This window comes from Hemitrygon akajei, chromosome 15 (genome assembly GCF_048418815.1).
Source record: "Hemitrygon akajei chromosome 15, sHemAka1.3, whole genome shotgun sequence".
NCBI classification, from domain to species: domain Eukaryota; kingdom Metazoa; phylum Chordata; class Chondrichthyes; order Myliobatiformes; family Dasyatidae; genus Hemitrygon; species Hemitrygon akajei.
In genome coordinates this window covers 75,494,754-75,517,901 of record NC_133138.1, presented here as the reverse complement: position 1 = coordinate 75,517,901, position 23,148 = coordinate 75,494,754, and the positions used below count along the sequence as shown (strand labels likewise).

Sequence of the window (23,148 nt, the reverse complement as noted above, 5' to 3'; positions counted from 1 at the left end):
TATCTCCAACATGACAGCAGGAACATTGATTTCTCCTTCTGGTACTCTTTTTTCCATTCTTTATTACTTTTCCCCTACCCCTTCCTGTTTCATACATTCTCTACTCTAGCCTCTTACCTGTTCTCCTCACCTACCTATCACCTCTCACTGGTGCCCCCCTTCTTCCCTTTCTCCCATGGTCCACTCTCATTTCCTATTAGATTCCTTCTTCTCCAGCCCTTTCCCTTTCCCACCCACATATCTGCACCCATCACCTTTCAGCTGGTCCTCCTTCCTCTCCGCCCACCTTTTTATTCTGGTGTCTCTTCAACACGCCAAGGGTTCGGCCTGAGAGTCTCGATCGTGTTCAGAAGCCTGGGATCTCGGGGCTCTGGAGACGGGCGGATCGAGGGTCGGTGTCACGGCAGGAGACTCGTGTGTTGTTCGGGAGGCCGGAAAATCTTTTACTGTGGGCCCGAAGACATGAGGTCTTTGCGATCTTCAGACACAGAGCTTGAAAAAAGTGACGATACGGACTTTTAACATCGTAAACCAGCGGGTTGTTGTTATGTCTCCTGCTGACTGTGAAAATGGGGGGCACCTCCCTCTCCCTTGCCAGGGAGAGAGAGAACCTGTGGGTTGTTGAATTTTGGATGAAATACAAGGCCTTTGGGGTAACTTTGGTCTGTGTCTTTGCTATTGCTTGGCACACACTTGGGCTTGGTGACGGTACCAATGCGCGTTTTTTTGCTGGTGGGGGGAGGTGGGAATCGTTGCTTGCTGCTGCTTACACGTGGGAGGGGGAGCTGGGGGGGACTTCGGGGTTCTAACATTTAACTGTTGTTCATTCTCTGGGGCATTTCTCTGATTTGGTGGATGTTTGTGAAGAAAAAGCATTTCAGGACGTATACTGTATACATTTCTCTGACGTTAAATTTGACCTTTGAACTTTCATAGATGCTGCCTGACCTGCTCAGTTACTCCAGCATTTTGTGTGCGTTGATCTGTGTATGCTACAGTCATCACCAACTGCTTAAGAAAATGTACAGATGAGGGTGTCCCCACAAAACTTTTCTGAGTCTTCCACAACCCTAGATAAACCAGGAGATCCATCATCTGACGAGGGCTAGATCTGTGGTATTTAGGGATGTTGGCCAGAGTCATACAAGTACAACTATGGCCTCTAAAAGGCCATTGTGAACACAAAGGGCAATTTCAGACTAAACTGGAATCATGGACGGACACTCTACAGCTGTGGCAGGGTTTACACAACATCACTTCCTACAAGACAAAATTGGGTAGCTTGCGACAATAACCCATCACTCCCGGATGAGCTTAATGCCTTTTATGCACTTTGATTCGAGAACTATGACGCACCACCACATCTCCATGTGACCCCATAATTTCAGAGCCTCAGGCTGACAACTGGGCATCCCTCCATGAAACATATCTGGTCCAGACAGCATAACCTGGCCAAGTACTAAAGATCTGTACAGACCAAATGGGTGGAGTATTACATATTCAATATTTAACATCTTTTGCTTCTGTCTGAGGTTCCCAGCTTCTTTAAAAAGGCATCTATTGTATCTAAGATGACTGTGGTGATCTGCTTCAATGACTACGATCCAATGGCATTTACATCAACCATAATAAATTGTTTTGGGAGGCTGCTTATGGCACGAGACATCTCCAGCCTCAGTGATGATCTGGATCCACACCAATTTGTCTACTGCCACAACAGGTCAGCAGCAGACGCAATTTCTCCATCTCTTCCCTCTGGACAACAGGAACTCAGATATCAGGTTGTCTTTCAATACCTCATCTTCCCATCCAAATTCATGAAGTCTTGGGCCTCTGTACCTCCTTCTGCAACTAGATACTCAACTTCCAAATCAAGGAAGTCAACCAGTGGGGATTGGTAACAGCTCCTCTCTGACCATCAACACAGCTGCACCCTTGGGCACCTTCTCTACTCTCTAAACACGTATGACTCTGGCTAGTTCACTGACAGCACTACAGCTGTTGGATGAATCACAGGTGGATATGAGTCAGCAAGATAGGTCATCTGTTTGAATGGTGCCACAGAATAAACCTCTCGCTCAGTGACAGCAAAACTAACAAGCTGATTGTTGACTTCAACAAAGAAAGAGAGTGAACATGCATCAGCATACATTGAGTTATTGATGGTGGAAAGAGCAAGCAGCTTTACGTGCCTGAGCATTAACATATCAGATACCCTGTCCTGGTCCCAGCACATACAGTAGATGCAATGAAAAGGAAAGTGCTCTGATGTTTTTATTTTCATAGGAGGCTTGGCATGTTATCGAACATTCTACTCAAATTATACAGATCCTGAATAGTTGTATCATGGTCTGGTACAGTAATCTGTATGCACAGGAGTGGCAGAAGCTGCAGACGTCAGCCCAATTCACCACGGGCACATCCCTCCCCGCCTTTGGTGGCATCTACAGGAGAAGCACCCTCAAGAAGACCATAAGGCATAGGACCAGAATTAGGCCATTTGGTCCATTGAGTCTGCCCCACCAATTCGTCATGGCTGATTTATTATCCTTTTCAACCCCATTCTCCTGCCTTCACCTCATAACCTTTGATACCCTGATTAATCAAGAATGTATCAACCTCTGCCTTAAATAAACCCAATGGACTGGCCTGTACAGCTGTCTGTGGCAATGAATTCCACAGATTCATCACCCTCTGGGTAAAGAAATGTTTCCTCATTTCTGTTTTAAATGGACTTCCCTTGATTCTGAGGGTGTGCCCTCTGATCCTAGGCTCACACACTATAGGAATTATCCTCTCCACATGCACTTTATCTAGGCCTTTCATAGGAGATAGCTTTCAATGAGATCCTCCCTCATTTTTCTAAATTCCAGCAGGTACAAGACCAGAGCCATCAAACACTCCTCATCTGTTCACCCTTTCATTCTTGGGATTATTCTCGTAAACCTCCTCTGGAGCTTCTCCAATGCCAGCACATCTTTTCTTAGATTAGGGGACCAAAACTGCTCACATTATTTCCCCTGCGGTCTGACAATGTCTTATAAAACCTCATCATTACGTCTTTGATTTTGAATTCTAGTCCTCTCAGAATGAATGCTACCTAACAGCCTGGCCTCTCGACATAAGGTTTATCTTTGGATGTTAAGCTCCCAACTATGATCTCCTTTCAGCCACGACTCAGAGATGCCCACAACATCAGACCTGCCCATCTCTAACTGCGTTGCAAGATCATCTACCTTGTTCAGTATGCTGAACACCTCCAGTCCTGCATTCGTCACCCTTTTCGATTTTGTCCCTCTGTAATTTTGCCCTTTTTCTCAGTCTCACTACACAGTGGGGTAGTCTCAGAAGTGTTCAGAATCGGCACATGGCTGTAGCTATCATAGCTGAAATGTATTCTCGTTGACCCAACACAAGTAATTACAAGGTAATTTTAATGCCAGGAACTTCTCACTGACATAAACTGTTCAACAGCTTGCTTAGCCACCACGCTGATGCTACAACCAAGAGCACTCGCCAATGCCTCGACTTCCTTAGAAGGTGAAAGAAAACTGGCGTGTCCCCTGTGACCCTAACTAATTTTTATCAATGCACCATAGAAAGTATCCTGTCTGGATACATCACAGCTTGGTGGGGCAACTGCTCTGCCCGTGACCACAAGAAAGTGCACTGTATTAAGGTACAGCAAAAAATATGTCTTGCCCACCATCTGTATGATGATTTCAATACGACAGTGCATTGACGTACTACAAGGCAAAACAATAAAAGAGCACAGACTGAAAGGTTACGGTGCAGATAAAACGCAGTGCAGCTGAACAGTAAAGTGTAAGTAGATTTTAAGTGTATGTTGTCGTACTAGGGAAACATTTAATAGTGTTGTAACAGTGGGATAAAAGCTCTCCTCGAGTCTGGTGGCATGTGTTTTCAGGCTTTTGTATCTTCTACCCAAAGGAAGGGGGAAGAAAAGAGTAGGTGGGGTCTTTGATTATGTTGGTTGATTTACTGAGGCAGTGAGAAGTACAGACAGAGTCCTTTGAAGGGAGGCTGGTTTCTACGATGTGCAAGCAGGGTCCACAACTCTCTGCATACCATGGGCTCATCGGTTGTTAAGCAGCCTCATGTGCGATACTTTGTCAAAGCCCTTCTGAAAATCCAAGTACACAATATCCACCGATTCTCCTTTGTCTATCCTCCTGTTATTTCTTCAAAAAATTTCAACAGATCTGTCAGGCAAGATTTTTCCTAAGGAAACCATGCAGACTTTGGCCTGTTTTATCATGTGCCTCCAAGTACCCCAAAACCTCATCCTCAACAATCAACTGCAACATCTTCCCAACCAGTGAGCTCAGACTAACTGGTCTATAGTTTCCTCTCTTCTGCCTCTCTCCCTTCTTGAAGAACGGAGTGACATTTACAATTTTCCAGTCCTCTGGAACCATGGCAGACTCTATTGATTCTTGAAAGATCATTACTAATGCCTCCACAATCTCTTCAGCCACCTCTTTCAGAACACTAGGAAGTACACCATCCAGTCCAGGTGATTTATCTACCTTTAGACCTTACAGTTTCCCAAGCACCTTCTCCTTAGTAATGGCAACTTCACTCACTTCTACCTTCTAACACTCTCAAACTTCTGGCATACTGCTAGTGTCTTCCACAGTGAAGATTGATGCAAAATAGTTATTTAGTTTATCCACCATTTCCTTGGCCCCTGATTACAACCTCTCCAGAGTCATTTTCCAGCGGTCCAATATCTACTCTCACCTCTCTTTTACTCTTTATACCCATATATCTGAAGAAACTTTCGGTATCCTCTTTGAAATGTTTGACCAACTACCTTTGTATTTCACCTTCTCCATCTTTATGACATTTTTGGTTGTTTTTTTTAAAAAGCTTTCCAATCCTCTAACTTCCCACTAATTTTTGCTCTATTATACGCCCTGTCTTGGGCTTTGATTTCTCATGCTAACAACATAAAGTGGTGAGCGCATTTTACAATTACCTTAGCGGCAGCTGTTACTGCAGCATTGGCAGCAAGATTGAGTCCACGTTTGCCGAACCGCATCATGGTCTGATAACTGCGATCTTTGGCTTGGCTGATGTACTCGTCAATTTCCTACAGATGATCAGGAGAGGGAGGAGAATTAGAATAAAGACGCAACAGTCTGAAATGTGCAGCAATGTTGGCTTTAATTGTTCATGCATCCCTGTGCTTATATTGGCCAAAGGAGCATCAAGCCCTTAAAACTATGAGTCCTCCCCAAGTTATGACAGTCCAGAGAATTGCTCATAACCCAAGTAGTTTATAAGTCGGAAGTGTGGCTTCTTGGTTATTATTTGAATAAATAAAAAAAGCCAACCAAGTGCAATGCACAAGCAAGCCAGGACGTTTAACTAAACCATTCAGATTTCTCTGCAAGGTGGAATGATATTACTGCCAACCAAGTTTTCACATGGCAGAAGATGTCTTCAGTCCTACAGCAGCTGCTAGTCTCACAGGCTCCTGTTTGTTTGTATGGGCTGATCATAAATTGGACGTTTGTAACCTGGGGAGGATCTGTACCAGAGCACTGTCAATATATTCATTTGTTCAGAAAAAAAGAATACCAGGATTCTTATTACTGATTAGACCTCAAGTACTGTTTTGAATATATTCTTCAGGCCTTTTGCTACCATTTACTGACTAATGATCACACTCAACACTAAGCTAGAATCTCTCCCGTTACCCTGCCATCTGTTCTTTTCCACTTCTAATATCAGGACAGCAAAGATGCACACATCCGGATGCTCTTCAGCGATTACAGCTCTACCACCAATGCTGGCAGTGCATTCCACGCATCTGCCACTCTCTGTGTGAAAACCTTACCTCTGACATCCCCTCTGAATTTATTTCCAAGCACCTTAAAACTATGCCCCCTGTGTTAGGCATTTCAGCCCTAGGAAAAAGCCTCTGGCTCTTCACACAATCAATACCCCTCATCATCTTATACACCTCTATCAGGTCATCCCTCATCTAAGGAGAAAAGGCCAAGTTCACTCAATCTGTTCTCATAAGGCATGCTCCCCAATCCAAGCAACATCCTTGTAATTCTCCTCTGCACTCTCTCTATGGTATCCTCATCCTTCCTGTAGTGAGGTGACCAGAACTGAGCACAGTACTCCAGGTGGGGTCTAAGTAAGGTCTTATATAGCTGCAGTGTTACCTCAAGGCTCTTGAACTCAATCCCATGGTTGATGCAGGCCGATACACCATGCGCCTTCTTAACAACACTGTCAATCTGCGCAGTAGCTTTGAGTGTCCTAAGACATGGATCCCAAGATCTCTCTGATCCTCCATGCTGCCAAGAATCTTACCATTAATATTATACTCTGTCTTCAAATTTGACGTACCGAAATGAACCACTTCACACTTGTCTGAGTTGAAATCCATCTGCCAATTCTCAGCCCAATTTCGCATCCTATCGATGTTGCATGGTAACCACTAACAACCCTCCAGACTATCCATACCACCCCCAACTTTTGTATCATCAGCAAACTTACTAACCCACCTTTCTATTTCCTCATCCAGGTCATTTATAAAGGAGGAGGGGTCCCAGAACAGTTCCCTGCAGAACTCCACTGGTCACTGACCTCCACTGAGACTGAGGGGGTGACTGGTAGAGTTATATAAGATCATGAGGGGCAGAGGCATTGTGGAAGCACAGCCTTTTCACCCAGTGAAGGGGTGCTAAAAAGAAGAGGGCATATGTTTGAGATCAGAGGCAAAAGATTTAAAAGAAAAGCAACAGTAGCTCCTTCATTCGAAGGGTAGTTTATGTTTGGACTGAGCTGCCAGAAATAGTAACTGAGGCAGGCACATTAGCTGTGTTTTAAAGCTATCTACAAACGTTTGTAGATAATTACATGGATAGGAGAAGTTTAAAGAGCAAAATATGGGCAGATTAGACATGGATGAGTTGGGACAAAGGCCTGTTTCTATGCTGCCCATTCCCAATCATTAAATGACAGACATTCGCTCAATGATCACATTAATCAAAACTGAGTCAAACATAATGGAATTGTAAGAAATACCAACAAAATTCAGCAGAATTTGTGATTTTTCCAGTAATTCTATTTTTGCACAATCACCACTTTTATCTAGAGTAGGAATATTACCTTTCTGTTTGATAAGAGTGTTACTGTTCCCAAATTCAGTGCAAGATCAAATGATCTTAACAGAAATTGCCTGGTTCATGTTGAAATTCTCTTTCCTTAATATTAACAGCGTTAAGAATGAGCCAGATAACGATTAAAAGCAACACAAAATTCTTAGGCAAGCGTATTTGTGCCAGAACAATGTGCTGGTGCTACATTAATTTGTAATCAGGTATGACAATATTATTGGCAAATATTCATGATATCAGTTCTGATTTTGGAACTCCTTCAACAAATTACTCATTTTCAACTGAGGAAGATGATGCCCCTGCCTATTAAATACTGAAGAAACATGCAAAACAAAGATAAATTTATGCACTGGATCTTCATTGTTTGATAAAACACAAGCTAGACAAGGTAACTTCAAATGGAAATAAAATTCAAATGAATTTCAAACTGCTATTATCTTATAGAATGTTTATTAAACACTACACGTCTTCCCCAAGTTTCATTTCTGTCTTCAGGTTTAATGTCAGTATAAACACTAAAACTTGGTGAGGTATTGAATTTTACACACGGATCCCGATGTTCTATCGGTACGGTGGTAAAGATTATAATTCAGCCTAATCAGTGATACCTTCTCTTTGCTGGATAAGGTTGGATGAACAAACTTTCTGTATAGAACGCTGGAGCCTTTTGTGTATGGAGACAACAACCAGATAACGAAAGCAATCTTCAACTCAAAATAAAACGGAAACCTGTGGGAACACAATAGCAGGTTAACTGAGCAGAGAGACAGAGTAGTTAATGAAAGCTGTAAATTATCTCCCCAGGACCCACAAATTCTCCTACTGTGTTTTCAGTTTCTTGCCAATAATCTTGTACGAATGGTAGGACAGACACTAAATGTCACCAAGGTTCTTTCTCCATGTTTAACATTGCTTCATCCATTACAGTTGAATCACACCCACACAGCTTGCTTTCTGGTGCTAATCAATGCAATTCCAGAAAGGGGTTATTGTGCAGATAGCCAGCATATTAGAACAAGAGAGCCTGGGTTCCACAGGAGGAAAGAAAACTTAAGGAAGAACTTTTCATTACTTCACCAAAAGTGGGCTATGCTTGGAATCAACTCTTAGCCAGAATGGAGAGACTTAAATCTTTGCTTTATCTAATCAGAATCAGACTCAGGTTTAAAATCACTGACATGTTATGAAAAATGTTGTTTTGTGGCAGCAGTACATTGCAATTCATGATAATAAAAAAAACTATAAATCACAATAAGAAATTTGTAATTTCTTATTGCCGCCTTTCTGAGGCACTGCCTTTTGAAGATTGCTGGAAAAGTTAGTGTCTGTGATGGAGCTGGCGGAGTTTGAAACTTTCTGCTGCTTTTTCTGATCCTGTGAAGTGGCCCCTCCATTCCAGAATGGTCATGCAACCAGTCATGATGTTCTCCATGGTATATCTGTAGAAATTTGTGAGAGTGTCTTTGGAGACATACGAATCCTCCTCAAACCCCTAATGAAATATAGCCACTGTCGTGCCTTCCTTGTAGCCGCATCAGTATGTTGGGCCCAGGATAGATCCTCAGAGATACTGACACCCAGGAACTTGAAACTGCTCACCCTTTCCACTGCCGATCCCTCAGTCAGGAGTTTATCTTTAGCTCTAATCTGATTGTTTCTTAAAAACTGCATATAATTTGATTTACTTGCAAATGCTGCTTACGTGATGCTATGTGCCTGTGATGCAGCTGCACGTTTTCATGGCACCTGTGTATACAAGAATATACTCGATGAGAGACGTGCCACGGATCTCTTGTTGAGTGGATGAGCTGGAGTTCTCGTCAGTCACTCATCCTGTTTCCGAGTAGGGGCAGTCTTTGACCTACGTCAAAGCTCATCAGAAAGACAAGTGCACGCACAGCTACAAGCCTTTGCGGAGCACGTAATATACAACAATAATCTGAGTAAGCTTTGGAGAGGGTCCAGAAGAGGATAGCTGGATTAGAGGGTATAATGAGAGTTTGGGGCGTGGGTGCGGGAGCCGAGGGGAGATCTGATGGAGGTTTGTGAGGTTATGAAAGACATAGATAGAACAGACAGTGTCTTTTTCCCAGGGTTGAAATGTCTAACACCGAGGCATACATTTAAGTTGAGAGGAGGTAAGTTCGAGGGAGATGTGAGGGCCAAGGTGTTTTACACAGAGAGTGGCGGGTGCCGGGAATGCCCTGCCTGGGGTGGTGGTGGCATCCGTCGGTCTCGAGAGACCATGGATCTGCGCCTGGAGTTTCCAGGGCGCAGGCCTGGGCAGGGTTGTATGGGAGACCGGCAGTTGCCCAAGCTGCAAGACTCCCCTCTCCACGCCACCGATGTTGTCCAAGGGAAGGGCACTAGGACCCAAGCAGCTTGTTACCAGTGATGTCACAGAGCAAAGTGTTGTTAAGTGCCTTGCTCAAAGACACAACACGCTGCCTCAGCTGAGGCTCGAACCAGTGACTACCACCAGTGGTGGTAGTGCCAAATACATCGGGGAATTTTAAAAGATGTTCAGATAGGGACATGGATGTGGGGGAAATGGAAGGATAGGCAGAAGGCATTCATTTAATTGGCCATTTGATTACTAATTTAATTGGTTTGGCACAGCACTGTGGGCTGAAGGCCTGTTCCTGTGTTAGACTGCTCCATGTTCTACAGTACACATTTCGGAACGCCAGTGTTGTTAATTCCATGTTATTGTACTCACCATGACAGGATTAAATCTGTGAGAGTCTCTGCTGTGGTAAAAAATGCAAATACTATCCAATACATCATCCACTTCACCTGAAAATGAGGAAAATATATAACCGTTAGCATCAGGCCATTCAAGATTCTGCCTAATCTGTTGAGTAGATGATTTTGTTGGAGTAATCCTTATTCAGTCAAACAAACAGCAATTTGTAATCATTAAGCAATAAACAGCTCACCGGGTATTTAATAACAAGAGATATTGTAATAACTACAAAAAATGTACTCAGCTAGTGGCGAGTTATTTTGCTAATTAAACACAACTTTGAACTTTGCAAATATGTTGAGCTGCTACTAGTTAACAATGCTTACAAATGAATATTAGAATCACATACTTCAAAAATTCTGCAGCACCTGGAGATTTTTAAAGTAACACATCCAATAATGCTTTTGTATGGAGGTCTTCAGCTATAAAAACATAGTAACGTGCAGTACCCTCTCCGTCCCACTAGATGTCAATAACTTGTCCTTCGGAACGTTACATTTTAACTACATTTTCAAGCAATAAAAGATAAGCAGGTTGACTGAGGCTGCTTGCCGTGGATCCTGCTCGTGGTTTCATCGTCTGATAATACAGCATCGAGCTCACTTTCCCTTTCCTCTTCTAGTCAGCATCTGGAAAGTCACTCAAGCCATCAACTGTGAAACTGAAAACAAATAATTGCAGTATACTGTACCATACTGCCGATTTTCAGTTACAGTACCCTTGGCTCTTGCATTCAGTCAAACTACCTGCTGTGCCGAGGACCTGGGCAAATTCTGCAGGTGTTCCTGTAGCAATGAATTGCCCCATTTGTCAGAGGGACTGCATGGAAGGGAAGGGGTAATGTTGAATGAACTGCTCAGCTTCAGGACTGCACCCCACTGGACATTAAGCTTGTTACTACAGAGAAGTCTCTACATTGGGGGGGGGGGGGGCAGACAACAGCTTCCACCACATCCAACTGGAGGTGATGAAAGAAAGGCTACAGGTGCCAGGCCGATGGACAACGCACGGAGCAGATGCTGCTGGTTTCCAGAGAAGGTTAACGCTCTTGGTGCTGGCCAGGTAATAGCACGGATGGAGCCCCACATCTCAGCACTGACATGGAGCATCAGCACGTGGTCAAGAACATAGGTACCTTCTGTTCTTGTGAATTTTACAGAGCTACATATTATGTCAGCGAATATCTCTCCACCAGTGTTATGTAAACATGTAAAAAGACTGTTGTAATGTAGCCTATTACATATCCGCTGTTTACCAGAGAGAGAGGAGTTATGGGGAAATCATGTAGCCTGTACTGCCCTTGCTGCGGTGTTGCAACATTAACTAGACAATCAGCCAAACTCCGTTCAAAAATAGCATGAGAGTCAATGTACAGCCTCCCAGCTCCTTGGTTTTACTACAGACTCAATGGCATAACATAGTGGTAATAAGTGAAACAATTACCACACTGTTCCATTCACACAAGTAAATATGCGCAGTAAGTAAGAACATAGTTAAATTTGCTGCAGGTAAATATTATAGGATTCCCACAAGTAAGTACAGCAGGTAAACAGTATGTGTAAACCATTAGCATCTAGGTTAGTGCCTAATAAACTCAAAATTAGCACTCTATTTTATTAAAATCTTATTGGTACCTTTAGATTAACTTCTAAACAATACAGCATCAACTTACAAGCAATGTTTCTGCACGACGGCTTTAGATAGAAACTTCTTTCGCTCCTGACATAAACCTCTGGCCTTCTGCCAGCCAATGTATTTTCCTACTTACTATTTCCCGACAGCACAAGAAGTACCCTAATACAGATCTGAAACTGCTTATTTCAAAATCAAAGCTGAATGTGCTTAATCTCACAGTAAAAGCATATCTCAATTGTATGAAATGCAGAACTTAGCATAAGAAACTGGATGACAGACTTGAGTGGAGCACAGATAGGTTGTGTACAAGAAGGGCCAAAGGCGTCTCTACCTCCTGAGGAGACTGAGGTCCTTTGGCGTATGCAGGCCCCCCCCCCCCCCCCTCACATGCTCTACCAGTCTGTCACCAGTACAATATTCTATGCAATGGCATCAACATGGGTTGGTGGCATAATCCATGAACTGATTAGAAAGGCTGCCTCTGTTATATCAGTCAAACTGGACACGCTGGAGGCTGTGGTAGAACAAAGGACCCCATGGAAAATCCTGCCAATTCTGGACAATGTTTCTCACCCTCTGCTTGCCACCTTGGCTGAACAGAGGGGCACTTTTAGTAATAGACTAAGACAACTGTGCTGCTCCAATGAGCACCATATGAGGTTATTCTCACCCTCAGCCATTAGGCTCTATAATGAGTCAACCTATAGCTGGCCAAGTGATGACCCCACCCCCCTCCTGTTAGACTCTTGAGGTAACTTATGTTTTTATTCTTTTTTACTTCTCTTCTAATATTTGTATACCTGTGCACTTGTAATGCTACATTGACACTGTAATTTCCTTTGGGATCAATAAAATATCTATCTATCTCAGAGTATGAGTAATGAGCAGTTGAAATTGATTTGAGTATTACTGGGATGAACCCCATTCAGCAATGAAGACACAGAATTACGTAAATAAGATGCTGGAGATTTAAAAAAACTCCAAAAATTGTAGAATGAAATGGCAGATAAATGCATGGCTGATGAATTGAAGCAGGGGGCAGGAATTCAGATTTCTGGATCATTGGGACATCTTCTGGGGCAGGAGTGACTTGTACAAAAGGGATGGGTTGAATCCGAGGAAGACCAATATCCTTGAGGGCAGGTTTGCTAGAGCTGGTGGGAGTGGTTTAAGTGAATATCTCAGGGGGATGATAGAGCTGAGGATGAGTCAGCAGGTTTACAAGTAGATGATGGGTGTAACATGAATGTAAGGAAGGATAAGCCAATGATTGGGTACAAATGCAGACTGAGCAAAGAGTCAAATTATGCCACAGAGGTAAAATTCAGAAGTGTGAAGAATATAGGACTGGAGATACTGTATTTAAATGCATGTAGTATTCAGAATAAGGTGGATGAATTCTTAGCACAATTAGAGATTGGTCAGTATGACATTGTGGGCCTCACTGAGTCATGGCTGAAAGAAGGTCAAAGTTGGAAGCTTATATCAAAGGAGGAAGGCATAGGCGGTGGTGTGGCTCAGTTGGTAAGAGATGGGATTACATCTTTAGAAAGAGGTATCACAGAGTCAGAGAATGTTGAATCTTTGTGGGTGGAATTAAGAAACTGCAAGTTTAAAAAAACCACTATGGGAATCATATATAGGCCTCCAAACAGTAGCCAAGATGTGGGGTTGAGATTGCAAAGGGAGCATGAAAAAGCATGTAATAAGGGTAATGTCACAATAGTATTGGGGGACTTCAATATGCAAGGGGATTGGGAAAATCAGGTTGGTGTTGGACTGCAAGAGAGGGAATTTGTTGAAGTACCTATAAAATGGCTTTTTTAAGCAGCTTGTGCTTGAGCCTACTTGGAGAAAAGCTATCTTAGATTGGGTGTTGTGTAATAACCCAGATCTTATTAGGGAGCTTAAGGTAAAGGAACCCTTAGGAGGCAGTGATCATAATATGATTGCATTCATACTGCAATTTAAGAGGGAGAATAGTAAGTCAGATATATCAATATCACAATTAAATAAAGAGAAATACAGAGACATGACAGAGGAGCTTGCCCAGGTGGATTGGAGGGGGATTCTGGCGGGGATGATGGCAGAGCAGAGATGGCTGAAGTTTCTGGGAATAGTTCACAAGGCGCAAAATAGATATGTCCCACAGAGGAAGAAGTTATTAAAAGGCAGGGGTAGGCAACCATAGCTGACAAGGGAAGTTAAGCAGTGCATAAGAGCCAAGGAAAGAGCATATAATGTAGCAAAAGGGAGTGGGGATTTGGATGATGGGAAGCTTTTAAAATCCAGCTAAAGGAAACTAAAAAGTCTGAAGAAGGGAAAAGATGAAATACGAGGGTAAACAACACGAAGCAGGACAATAACAGTTTGTTTAGTTATATGAAGAGTAAACAGGAGGTGAGAGTTGATTGATCTTAGACTACTGGGATATGATGCTGGTGAGGTAGTAATGGGGACAAAGAAATGGCAGATGAATTTAGTAAGTACTTTGCATTAATCTTTGCTGTGGAAGACACAAGCAGTGTGCCAGAGGTCAGTGAGTGTCAGGGAACAGGAGTGAGTGCCATTGCTATGACAAAGGAAAAAGTGCTAGGTAAATTCAAAGGTCTTAAAGTGGGTAAGTCACCTGGACCTGATGGACTACATTCCAAAGTCTTGAAAGAGGTTGCTGAAAAGATAGCAGATGCGTTGGTTATAATCTTTGAACAAGCACTTGATTCGGGCATGTTCCAGAGGACTGGAAAATTGCAAATGTCACCCCACTCTTAAAGAAGGGAGGAAGGCAAAAGAAATTATAGGCCAGTTATCCTAACCTTACTGGTTGGGAAAGTGTTGGAGTTCATCATTAAGGATGAGGTTTCAGGCTATTTAGAGACTAATGATAAAATAAAATGATAAAATGACAAATAAATGATAAAATAAGTTAAAGCCAGCATGGTTTCTGTAAAGGGAAATCTTGCCTGACAAATCTGTTAGAGTTCTTTGCTGAAGTAACAAGCAGGGTGGACAAAGGAGAGGCAGTGGATGTCATTTACTTGGATTTTCAGAAGGCATTTGATAAGGTGGCACACATGATGCTGCACAAGGACTCCTAAATCCCTTTGCACCTTTGTTTTTTGTATTTTCTCTCCATTTAGTAAACAGTCAACCCTTTCATTTCTTCTACCAAAGTGCATGGCCATACACTTCCCAACACTGTATTCCATCTGCCATTTCTTTGCTCATTCCCCTAATCTGCCCAAGTCCTTCTGTAGTTTTTCTACTTCCTCAGAACTACTTGCCCCTCCATCTGTCTTCATATCGGCTGCAAGCTGCAACAAAACCATCAACTCCATCATCTAAATCATTGACATGTAATGTAAAATGTATCAGTCCCAACACAGACCCCTGTGGAACACCACTAGTCAATTGCAGCCAGCCAGAAAAGGCTCCCTTTATTCCCACTCTTTCCCTCCTGCTAATCAGCCACTGCTCTATCCATGCTAGAATCTTCCCTGTAATACCATGGGCTTGTAGCTTGTTAAGTAGCTTCATGTGTGGCACCTTGTCAAAAGCCTTCTGAAAATCCAAGTACATATCAACTGTTTCTCCTTTGTCTATCCTGCTTGTTATTTCTTCAAAGAATTTCAACAGATTTGTCAGCCAAGATTTTCCCCCATGCTGTCTACGGCCTCTTTTACCATGTTCCTTCAAGTACCCTGAAATCTCATCCTTAATAATCAACTCCAGCATCTTCCCAACCACTGAGGTCAGACTAACTGGCCTATAGTTTCCTTTCTTTTGCTTCTCTCCCTTCTTGAAGAGTGGAATGACATTTGCAATTTTCCAGTCTTCTAGAACCATTCTAGAATCGAGTGATTCTTGAAAAATCATTACTAATGCCTCCATAATCTCTTCAGCTACCTCTTATTCAGTTCATCAGCTATTTCGTTGTCCTCTGTTACACCCTGTCCAGCACCATTTTCCAACTGTCCGATATCCACTCTCAACTCACTTTTACACGTTATGTATCGGAGGAAACTTTGTCATCATCTTTAATATGATATCTAGCTTACTTTCGTATTTGATCTTTACCTTTTTACTGACTTTCTTAGTTGCCTTCTGTTGGTTTTATAAAGCTTCCCAATCCCCTAACTTCCACTGTTTTTTTCTCTATTATATGCTGTCTCTTTGGCTTTTATGTTGGCTTTGACTTTTCTTGTAAGTCACATTGTGAATATATTTCCTTTAAAATACATCTTCCTCTTTGAGATGTATATCTCCTGTACCTTCTAAATTGCTTCCAGAAATTTCAGCAATTGCTGCTCTGCCATCATCCCTGCCAGTGTTTTTTTTCCCAATCAATAGATGTTTTCAATAGAGATTTACCCACAGTGCATATATGGATATTTTTCTGGAATGAATTATTTATTGGTTCACCTCCATTATTCCTGATTGTTGGAGAAAATATTGTTTTATGAAGATCGTGGAGGCACTCACGAAGAATTATTACTAGTAAGATCTATTTTCAAATGGTTTATGAATAATGCAGCAGAGAAGCAGTCACTGACTGCTGATCAATAATCTGCCACAGAGCATAAAGCAAACTGCTGCAGGAACTCATTTGGGTTCAACAGCATTTGTGGATTCACAGAAGGGAGATGGTGAAGGAACTGTCAATGTTTCTGTACAAACCCCTGCATTGGGACCATTCCTTTCCTCTCACAGACCCTTCTCAAGTCCCGGAGTTCTTCCAGCATATTTCAACATTTGCAGTCTCTTGCATCTGCCAAATACCACAGTTTGTTCTCTCTTAGGAAATGATGCTCATTATGAAAATCGATTTTCAATACAAAAGGCTACTTGTCACTAGTCATCACTCAATCTGCAAAGTCATTAGGTGTAATGCTTTCCTAAACATTTTCTGAAATGTTGTCATCCAAGGTACAGTTAATTTCTGATAGGATCCCAACCATGAGTTATTGTTTTGAAGTCCACGCTGATGTTCTGTGTGAACATTAAAATTTTATTCTGCTATACTGTTGGTGGCTGGTAAAAAGACTCTTACTAAGAAATGGTTATCACAGGAGAGCCCAGCCTTAAATGCATGGATGGAAATTACAATGGATGTTTACAAAATGGAGAAGATAACAGCATCTGTTAATCATAAGCTGGAACAATTTGATTCATACTGGGAAAAATGGTTTAACTACATAACACCTCATAGGCCTGATTTTATTCTCACAAATCCATGAATATGTTGTAAAAAAAATCACTCCCTACTTGTACATAGTTTTCTCCTTTCGCTTGTTCTTTCTTTCCTCTCTTTTCTATAAGTGTATACCTCAGATAAATATTATGTGGAGATTTGTGGCATATATGACTATAAGATATATATGTATAGTATCTGAAATACATCTTATGGAAATGTTTGTTTGATGATGAACTTCAATAAAAAATAAATTACAAAAAAAAATTATTCTGCCATGCTTCCTATTTTAGGTGCTCTAGATTCTTTGTGGTTTGCAAATAAAGAAAGATTTAAACAATATTAATTGAGGAAGGAGGATAATAGCTATAGTCCTAGGCTTAGCTGCATTCTGTACACCACTGGGATGAATATCAGAGAATGTATATAGTACAACCACCTTAAATTCTTACCCTTCACAGACTTGCGTGAACAAGAAACCCCAAAGAATGATAGAAACATCAGAACCCCAAAGCTTCCTCCCCCTCCCTCCGCTTGCACCAGCAGAAGCACTGAACTCCCACTCCCCCCACTCCACCATGTGCGCAAGGCCAATGCAAAGTGTGAATTTCATCATAATTTAACACATGGTGTAGTTTGGGGATGGGGTGATTTGGGGTGAAGAGCAGTTTATTGTATAACACTATCCCTGCAGTATATTTTAAGGGATATTACACTGTTACTTGTCAGATGATAAAGCACTACAGCACAGTAAATGCCCTTCAGCCGACAACCAATGTTCCCTCTCATTTGCAATGACCAGTGTGCGCAAAAATCTTGTGCTGTGCAATTTTTTGCCCTGTGACATGTGTGCACAGAATTTTATATATAGAGGTTTTTATTTTAACAGCTAGCAAAGCACTGCCAACAAGAACTTTAATCTCCTCTTGACTTCAGGAGGAGGAAACCAGAAGTCCATGAGCCAGTTTCATCGGAGGATCAGAGGTGGAGAGGATCAGCAACTTTAAATTCTAAAATGATATTATTTTGGAGGACTATCCGGGGCCAGCAAATAAGCGCCATTACAAAGAAAGCACAGCAGCGCCTCTACTTCCTTAAGTGTCTGCGGAGATTCAGCATGACATCTAAAACTTTGACAAACTTCTAGTGATGTGTAGTGGAGAAAATATTGACTGGCTATATCACAGCCTGTTATGGAAACACCAATGCCCTTGAATAAAAAAGCCTACAAAATGTAGTGGATACAGCTCAGTCCCTCACTGGTAAAGCCCTTCCAATCACTGAGCACGTCTACATGAAACGCTGTTGCAGAAAAGCAGCATCTATCATCAGGGACCCCCACCACCCAGGACTTGCTCTCTTCTTGCTACTGCTATTGGGAAGAAGTAACAAGAGCCTCAGGACTTGCACCATCAGGTTCAGGAACAGTTGCTACCCTCAGCCAACGGGCTCGTGAACCTAAGGGGATAACTTCACTTGCCCCATCATTGAAAAGTTCCCTCAATCAATGGCCTCACTTTCAAGGACTCTTCATCTCATGTTCTCAATATTTATTGTTTATTAAAAATCATTATTGTTTCTTCTTTTGCATTTGCACATTTTGCTGTCTTCTGCGCTCTGGTCAAAAGCCCTAGTTGTCGGTCTTTCATTGACAATATTACAGTTATTATTCTGTATATTTGTTAAGTATACCCACAAGAAAATGAATCCCAGGGTTGTATGTTCATACACATGTACTTTGATAATAACATTTCTTTTGAACTTCAAGTTTGTCGATGACATCACTGTCGAAAGTGGTGATGAATCAGCATACAGGAGGAAGATTGAGAATTTGGCTGAGTGGTGCCATAACAAAGGCTCTTACTCAGTGACAACAAGAGCAAAGATAATCTTTATCGACTACAGCTCAGCATTCAATACCATCATCACCCCAAACTAATCAATAAGCTCTTAGACCTTGGCCTCAATATTTAATTGTGCAATTGGACCCTTGATTTCCTTACACGTAGGCCCCAGCCAGCTCGGCTCACCGCTCTCAACAACGTTCTGTCTTGTTACAGCATCCCCGCACCAGCCAACCTCCTCCCTTGGAGCACCAGATTCGGGTACCCGAATGCTTCGATGGATCCCCAATGTGATGCTGCAACTTCCTGTCCCACTTTCAGCTACGGCAATCTCTGTTTTCTACTGACCAAACTACGATTGTCTTTGTCATCTCTCTCGAGCGAGAAAGCTCTGACCTGCGACCACCATTTGCAATAATTACACTCGACAGCAAAGACTTTGCTTCCCGAATACTCTCGGGGTGTATCATATGGATTTTGGGCCGCTGATCATGAAAATTACCATGAGATTTCCCTATCACGCAACATTTCTTTTTTGAAATTGCCTATAGTTGTTATTTTAATTGATAATTCAAGTCAAATAAAATGTTGAATCACAATCAAGAGAAAATCTGCAGATGCTGGAAATCAAGTAACGCACAAAATGCTGGAGGATCTCAGCAGGCCAGGCAGCATCAATGGAAAAGAGTACACGGTCAATGTTTCAGGCTGAGACCCTTCATCAGGACCAGAAAAAAAGAGATAAGAAGTCAGAGGAAGAAGGTGGGGGGGAGGGGAGGAAGAAGAACAAGATTGTAGGTGATAGGTGAAACTGGGAGGGGGAGGAGTGAAATAAAGAGCTGGGACATCTATTGGTGAAAGAGATACAGGGCTAGAGAAGGGGGAATCTGATAGGAGAGGACAGAAGGCCATGGAAGAAAGGGAGGGGGAGGAGCACCAGAGGGAGGTGATGGGCAGGTAAAGAGATAAGGTGAGAGAGGGAACTGGGAATGGGGAATGGAGAAGGGGGCAATTACTAGAAGTTTGAGAAATCACATCAGTATGTGATTACGTTGATGTGCATGCTTCACGTGTATAGCATATTGTGTGTCCCTATTATAATCAAGTAATTGTATTTTCAGGAGTGATTGTGATAACAAAATGTGTCACCATTGTTGCAACAGCCACAATACTTTCTGTTATATTTGTGGCAGGTATACTCTTAAATCTCAAAGACAGAGCATGACTCCTCTTGTTAAGAAAGCTTATGAGCTCTACTTCAGGTGTAAAATTGGCGAACAAGGCAAAGCTTGGGTTCCTCACATCTGTTCCACAACACGTGCTGTGATCTTAGCGCTTGGCTCAGTTGTACTCGGAAATCAGTGCTGTTCACGGTCCCAATGAAATGGCAAGAGCAGAAGGAACACGTGACAAACGGCTACCTCTGTCCCCTTCCCCTTTCTTTCTCCCGAGGCCTCCTGTCCCACGATCCTTTCCCTTCTCCAGCTCTGTATCATTTTCGCCAATCATCTTTCCAGCTCTTAGCTTCATCCCACCCCCTCCGGTCTTCTCCTATCATTTTGCATTTCCCCCTCCCCTTCCTACTTTCAAATCTCTTACTATCTTTCCTCTCAGTTAGTCCTGACGAAGGGTCTTGGCCCGAAACGTCGACAGTGCTTCTCCCTATAGATGCTGCCTGGCCTGCTGTGTTCTACCAGCATTTTGTGTGTGTTGTTTGAATTTCCAGCATCTGCAGATTTCCTCGTGTTTACTACCTCTGTCTGTCTGGTTTCTCTGCTAAAAACAAGAATAGCCCAGTGTCCCCTCAGCCATGAGATCTGTGCTGCATGACGATAATCTTCCAGTTCCAAGTCTAGAGGAGGCAGACAAAGATGCCACGATGCACGAGCCAGGTATGGAAAATAACACTGATACTGATGCAGATTTTGAATCCTTTCTGTCAAGTGAGCCTCATCAGATAACTCAATCTGAGTTAAGTGACCTGGTCAGAGACTTGTGTTTGTCAAAGCCAAAAGCAGAACTACAGGGTTAAAGACGGCACCAGGCACAAACATTTCCACGAAGGACTTCAATATCTGAAACTGCCGTTTCCCAGAATAACTGATAGCTAGATTAAGGAAGACATTTTTATTTTGGTTCACAAATCAAACAAGTCATCAAAGACAGGCAATTTGAAGAAGTTCTAGTGGGACCGGAGAAGACAGCATGGAAGGCATTCGAGGATGTTGTTGAAAAAGTACCAATCTACGTGCAGATGGTTGACAACACGCTTCAAGCATACAGGACCACGAAGTGCAACTGTCTCTAAAGATTCATTTTCTGCATTTCCATTTAGACTTCATCACTGCAAATCTTGGCACTGTCAGTGACAAGCATGATGAAAGGTTTCACCAGGACACTGCGATCATGGAGAAACATTATTAGGGCAACTGGAATCCTTCAATGCTGGCTGATTATTGTTGGACACAAGTGAGAAGCCTCAGACACTGAGTACAAATGAAAATCATCAACAAAACCTCAGTTGAACTATTGCAAAGCGTCAGCACCGTTATGCAATTAAACGCATTATATTCAATAAAAGTTAATTTCCTGTTTCTATACTGAAATTATATTTGTGTTCAGCATCAAGCAGTCTATTATAATCACAAAAAAATTCTGAGGAAGTCACACTTTTGAAAAAAATTTGCTGTCCAATGTAATGAGGAATTCACTGCTGAGATGTGCAGGTTTTCAACCATCCAGAAAGTGGAAGGGAGGCGGTGGATCGGATACTAGGCCTCAGGCTCAGTGCTGGATGACACCATAAAATTCAGGACCCTTGCAGCAGAGTGTAGCTGGAATGCCGATGCTCTGTAGACCCATTACCATCACAGCTTCTTACAGCGCTTGAAAGATGAGATATCTACCTGGGAAATGCCCATTGACCTCATGAGCCTCATCACTGGCCTTCCATACTGACAAGCGTCTTACTGAATGAAACAGCCCTGTACATCACCAGCCAGAGCCCCAGGTTCCATTCTCAAACCATCTCAGGCTGCAGGACCCTCATTGGCAATGCCTCCAGAACCCTCGCAGTGAGGGAGATCTCCCTTAATACCCAAAAGTGTGAGCGTCAGTGGAGAATAACTTGTGCATGTACTGATCACCCACACGTCAAATGCCCACTGCGTCTGTGAAATCACACAACCAGGTAGAGACGAGGGGGCTCAAATCTGATAAGATCTCTCCAACCTCTCATTCCAGCACCATAGTCCGACTCACACTCTCTGTCCTCCTCCACACACCGACGGCCCTTCACACACACAAGGTTCTGGTGGATTCCAGCAATGCCCTTAACCTGGGTTACCCCTGGCTCTCCATTCTCCACCTTCACTTCACTGGTCATCAGGTTCACTGCTGAGTTGAAGGCCCATGGAGACAGAGGAAGCTCTCGACCTTACCAAACTCCCACAGGAACACCACGACTTAGCCTTGCCTTCAAAAGGGAAGCAGCACCCACCTGACGCAACTGCACGATCGACCCCCTTCCGGCCATCCCCCCTCCTCCAGATCATCTATTCTCCCTCTCCCCTCCTGAGACCCAAACCATGAAAGACTACATTGCCAAAGCGCCTCATTCAACCTTTCCAGTCCCCAGCTCGTCCAGGACTCTTCTTTGTCAAAAATAAAGAAGGGGTTATCCATCACTGCATTGATCACCATTCAGAACAGCTACTCTCTCTGCTTGATAGATAACACATTAGAAACACTCTGCAGGGCCCAGGTCGTCACTAACCTGGATCTATGGAGCACATGCAACCTGATCTGCACCTGCCAGGGGATGAGTGGACAAAGGCACTGACCACTACAAATACTTAGCGATGCCTTTCTGACTTGCCAACAGTCCAGCCATTTTCCAAGATCATTCACAAGATCTTCCAAGACATGTTGCAAACCTTCCATGTGACCTGCATCAAGTCACCTGAGCCTGCACCTCTGGACCCTAGGGTGGTGGAGGGTGGTCCAGTGTACACAGTTGATGGATGAATGTCATCGTGGATGACGTGTGAAGTAGTTGGCTGACTGGGAACGGTACGGCCCCGAGGAGCGGTCTTGAGAGCCCTACAGCTTCATCTTGATCCCGTTGCTCATTGAGCAGTTCCACTGGACCAATCTGGATCATCCCGAGTCACCATAGGGGCGGGGTCCTGTCAGGCGCTTCTCAGTCTCCACCCACCTAACAGGAGTTACCTGCCACCCATTTCCAACTCATGACGCACAGCCTCTTTAAACCCAGCTCTCATCCACGGCCCTTGTTCTCCCATTGGACCAGCCAGCCTCAACCAGTGATCCTAGCCTTCAGTTACCTTGTTGTCTTTGGTGTTTAGTGTTTGTTCTCTCTTGTTTTGTGACTCTTGGTGGCTTGTTATTTTGCAGTATGCCTCGAAAGTTATTGTTCATTGCTGAATCGTCTCCACTGCTCTGCTTTTGGGTCAAGCCTCCTCTACGTTTCCGGACAGAAGGTAGCTCTCCAACGTCTTCTCAAGTAAAGAAAGTAAGGAAAGGCCACAAACGCTGGGCGTGGTAGCA

General features: G+C 43.0%; 1 protein-coding gene across 3 annotated transcripts in view; it reads right to left on the bottom strand.

The window, feature by feature from the left end:
- Positions 1–23,148, bottom strand: part of reep2 (receptor accessory protein 2) — a 98,730-nt gene that overhangs the window by 32,191 nt on the left and 43,391 nt on the right. For all 3 annotated transcript variants that reach the window (XM_073067793.1, XM_073067794.1, XM_073067796.1), the window contains 3 exons: positions 9,883–9,959; positions 7,772–7,892; positions 5,003–5,116 (listed from right to left, as the gene is read on the bottom strand). In XM_073067793.1, the coding sequence (XP_072923894.1) occupies positions 5,003–5,116; positions 7,772–7,892; positions 9,883–9,959 (312 nt within the window). The remainder of the gene's footprint in view (positions 1–5,002; positions 5,117–7,771; positions 7,893–9,882; positions 9,960–23,148) is intronic.